Here is a 5,000-nt window from a genome sequence, read left to right as displayed (position 1 = left end):
GTGGGTTAGAGTTTATATTAATACCTGTGATATTAGTTGGTACTAAAAGTAATAAATTTTTGGGTATTAATCAGGATACTTTATTATTTTCCTTTATTTTTTATTTATCGAGTAGCTGAAATTCTACAGGAAGTGGGGAGGGGGTTATGGTCAGTCTTGTAATCTAATTGGTCATCTATTGATTTGAAAACAATATATATATATACATATATATATATATATGTATATATACATATATATATATATATAAACAATTGCAGTGTGGAAGGTGTTTATAAGCCATTTAAGAAACACACAAAAACCGTTAGATTAACTTTAACATTTAAATTTAATTTGCCAAAATATTTTCATTGCTTTGAGACCGCAACCTGTTCACTGACAAAATTCCTTGCTGCATTTTTCCCGTGAACAGGATGTCCCTTAGTGGCTGATGATATGTGCATCTCTGATCACAAGCAGAAGTAGTAGGGGAGCATCATTGCTGTGTGTTGAAAGGAATTCTTAGAGATTTGGATAATTCACCTTTGGAAACATGGGTAGTTCGTTCAACATCCTTAAACAATCCTTATTCAGAGACAATTTGAGCAGGATGGGCTACTCAACCAGAAGAAAATTCTAACTGGGCCCCACCTGCAAGGTCATGTGCTGTTTATCTTGATATGAGATCACCATGTCATGCACATATGGTCGTGATGCATGTGCCTGGTGTACTCTTATCAGATGGGTAGTCATAATGGGTATACTGGGCTTCGTATATTTTACCCCAGTGTCACTTTGATGGCATGCACTGCTCTCTCGCTCAATAGTAATAATAATTTTTAAAATAGTAATGCTTTCAAATTTTTGGCACAAGACCAGCAATTTTGTGGGAGGGGTAGGTCAATTAGATCAACCCAGTGTGTAACTGGTACTTGTTTTATAGACCCTGAAAACCAAAGTCAACCTTCACAGAATTTGAATGTAAAGATGGGCGAAATTCCACAAAGCATTTTGCCCCTCATGCTAATGGTTCTGCCAGATTGTAAATAATTCTTTCTAAATTTGGCATAGGGCCAGTAATTTTGAGGGGAGTTGGAAGTCACTTATGTCAAGCCTAGTGTTCAACTGCTACTTTAACTGTAATGACCCCCAAAAAAGGTTGAAAAGCAAGGCTGACCTCAGCAGAATCTGAACCCCGAACATGTAAGAACTAGGAGAAATGCTGCTTAATATTTTGTGCACCTGACTCCCTTTGATAGTGTTAATAATAATAATAATAATAATAATAATAATAATGATAATGATAATAATAATAATAATAATAATAATAATAATAATAATAATAATAATAATAAGTTGAGAGATATGACAGGTTAGCTTGGAAAGTTAAGCAGTTGTGGTTGATGAAAAAGGTAGCATTCGTACCAATAATTGTTGGAGCCTTGGGAACAGTGAGCAAAAATCTCGAAGAGTACGTGGAACAAATAGGGGCTGCAATAAGGGTGGAGCACTTGCAGAAAACAGCAGTGCTTGGGACCGCTCGAATACCCCAGAAGGTGTTCGAAAAATAAGAGGTGTTACCTTAGTTCACTGGTAGTGAACAGCTGACACTGTAGTACATCTCCAGTATTAGAAGCTGTGCAAAGGCAATAATAATAATGATGATGATGATGGTGATTTCAAAGTTTTGCCGCAAGGGCAGCTTAGGTGGGGTGGGGGAATTAAGTCAATTACATTGACCCCAGTGCGTAACTGGTACTAATTTTATCGACCCTGAACGGATGAAAAGCAGTCGACCTTGGTGGAATTTGAACTCGAAATGTAACAGCAGACAAAATAATGCTAGGCATTTCGCCTGGCATGCTAATGATTCTGCCAGCTTGCCACCTTAACAACAATAATAATGATGATGATGATGATCTTTTCTGCCATAGGTACAAGTCCTGGCCAGGGTGGGGTGAGGTGGGGGGTCAATGTAATCAGCTATTCCTCCACCACCTCCACCATATTTCAGGCAGAAGGCCTGAAATATGGTGGGAGTGGGGTGAACATTTGATTACATTGACCTCAGTACTCAACCGGAACTTATTTCATTGATCCTGAAAAGATGAGACGCAAAGCTGATAATAATCATCATCATCATCATATAATAATAATAATAATAATTTTAAAAATAGTAATACTCTCAAATTTTTGGCATAAGGCCAGGAATTTTGTGGGAGGGGTAAGTCAATTAGATCAACCCCAGTGCATGACTGGTACTTGTTTTATAGACTCTGAAGGCCAGAATGTGAAGATAAAATGTCACAAAGCATGAAATTATTAACTGTTCCAAATGTTTTTTATTTTAAGCCAGAACCATAGGATTCAAATTAGATTTGGTTGCTTTTCCAATTGGTTCCTTCACTGGCTTTTATTTCCACAGCTATTACTGTTGGTGTTGTTGTTGTTTAGCCCTAGGTCAGAACTGAACAATAACAACCACATTAATTGAGCAACTGTATAATGAAATCATTCCAGCCATGACCATCTTGTTTTATGCACTGACACAATACTTCCAAGATCACATTACCCACGTTCTACTTTTCTAAGATGCAAAGATATGGATTGAGGGATATTTGACTGCTATTTCTTGGAGGTTGATTGACCACATGGAGGTTCCTTCTGTTTGTTATTTTCATAGAAACTCTGTTTGTCCCTGAATTTGAAACCTTGTTCTTCCTTCTGCTTTCAGCCTCCATATCCTTGCCAACAGGACAATACAAATATGAATCCCAAATATTAACAAGAGCCCCACGGGGGGATCTCACTGCTGCCGGACTGAGACTTGCTGCTGATGTTTTAATCGCTCCTACGAGCAAAGCTGATTCTTATTTGGTTCATGTGAGTATCTTCCATATATTTCTTTATTGCCCACGGGGATGGGGGGGGGGGCTAAACGTAGAGGGGACAAACAAGGACAGACAAAAGGATTAAGTCAATTACATCGACCCCAGTGCGTAACTGGTACTTATTTAATCGACTTCGAAACGGCAAAAAGCAAAGTTGTCCTTGGCGGAATTTGAACTCAGAACGTAACGGCAGACGAAATACTGCTAAGCATTTTGCCTAGCGTGCTAACAATTCTGCCAGCTAGCTACCTTTTGAGTACCTTCCATATGTCTGTATTCTGTCTGACTCTGTATGTGTGTGTGTGCATGTGAGTGTGTGTGCGTATGTGTGTGTGCATGTATGTGGTCGTGTGTGTGTGTGTGCATGCGCGCGTGTGCGTGTGTGTGTGTTGGTATATATATATGTTTTGTGCAAGTATGTGCAAGTTGGTGTGTCTGAAACTATGTTCATTCAGAAAAAAGCAGTCACAGATCTAGAGACTGTGTTCCTCAAAGAACCTGCAATCATTTGCCCCACAGGGGTGCATGGTAACACTCTACTTCCTGCCCGGTATATTTCTATATTCCTGTTGTTCCTGCTTGCACAACAATGAGAAGGACACTCCAGCTGTGACCATTCTGTCTTTAATTTTTTTTCAGGACTAAATTATTCAAGGATTATATGTTCCTTTAAGTTGGTTGAGAGTGATCTTAGGGAGAATTGGCTGCTATTTCTAGCATGCAGATGTCCAACCTATAGAGGCTTTTGTCTATGTACCTGTAGATTCTAGTTGTAGCTACAGTCTGGGCAAGAAAGAGGTACTAGCTAAGAGCACGACCGCTGTTGCTCCTTTATCCTTAATATTGGTGTTGTTTTCCAACTCAATGTTTCAGATACTGATCTAGCTGTTGTTTAACGCCAGGTCGGTCAAATTTCTGCAGATCTGTACCTGGTTAATAGTTCAGTGTTGGAATGAATGAAATTACTGAGGCTACAACAATGTCAAGGGAAATAACTACGTACCAACAACCTATTAACCCTTTTGTTACCAACCCGGCTGAAACCGCCTCTGGATCTGTATTACAAATGTCTTGCTTTTCAAAAGTTCTGAATTAAAATCTTCCACCAAACTCCAGTTACAATTTATGTTTCTAACACTAGCTGAATGATAACGAAGTTATTTTACTAAATTCTTTGTTATATTTAAAATTAGTTGAAAATAAAACACAGAGCATCTCAACAGAAATATGGAAACAAAATGGTTAAATAAGAACTGGTAGATTGACCTTTTGTTAACTGTAATTCAACCTTGTGTTCTTCAAAAATATATGTTACCTTAAGGAAAATAAGTCAGGGGAGATAACTATGTAACTCACTACGGGTTCTAAATCTTTACTGATTTTAATTAAAAGTTGATATTAAAAAAGAGAATATTAAAGTAATTATACATATACGTTATTTACATTGTTTACATTTGACGGATATTTGTCCTCGTCTTGTTTGTTGTTAACACAACGTTTTGGCTGATATAGCCTCCAGCCTTCATCAGGTGTCTTGGGGAAATTTTGAACCTGAGTTCTCGTCCGTCAAATGTAAATAATGTAAATAATGTACATAATTCCTCGTCTCTTAAATATAGAACTGTAATTATACATATACTTAAAAAAAATGTACCCCTGTCTAATTTAAAATAAATCCATCTAAATCCATATTAAGTCCATATAAAATATGATAAATAACTCATACTTCGTTTCTCTCTTTCTCTTCTCAGTTTAAACATGTCCATCTATCCAGCTTGAATGGCATAAATCCAGCTTCATCTTGGAGTAAAATAATCCATGATGAATACTGGACTCTTCACAAGGACAGTTCCTGTAAAGGTGATCTTTGTTCACTTACTAAACCTTTCCTCATTAGGTATGTACATTTTACAATTACTTTCAATGATTAAAATCTGACAGTTGTCAATTATCTATACCTTAATCACCTTCACCATCTCTACTTTACCTCAACCTTAACCACCCTCACTGTTAATTTACTATTAAATTGTCTCTCACCCTCTTCTTTCATCATCATCATCATCATCATCATCGTTTAACGTCCGCTTCCCATCCTGGCATAGGTTGGACGGTTTGACTGAGGGCTGGTGA

General features: G+C 37.5%; 1 protein-coding gene across 1 annotated transcript in view; it reads left to right on the top strand.

Annotated features, from left to right (window-relative positions):
* The window catches only part of LOC115215605, a 52,678-nt gene that overhangs the window by 4,266 nt on the left and 43,412 nt on the right, over nucleotides 1–5,000 (top strand). Inside the window, exons 2-3 of the mRNA XM_029784828.2 lie at nucleotides 2,714–2,862; nucleotides 4,622–4,767. Coding sequence (XP_029640688.1) covers nucleotides 2,714–2,862; nucleotides 4,622–4,767 — 295 coding nt within the window. The remainder of the gene's footprint in view (nucleotides 1–2,713; nucleotides 2,863–4,621; nucleotides 4,768–5,000) is intronic.

This window comes from Octopus sinensis, linkage group LG9 (genome assembly GCF_006345805.1).
Source record: "Octopus sinensis linkage group LG9, ASM634580v1, whole genome shotgun sequence".
Lineage (NCBI taxonomy): Eukaryota > Metazoa > Mollusca > Cephalopoda > Octopoda > Octopodidae > Octopus > Octopus sinensis.
Note: the sequence above shows the minus strand (reverse complement) of the source record. Positions and strands in the feature narration are given on the sequence as shown.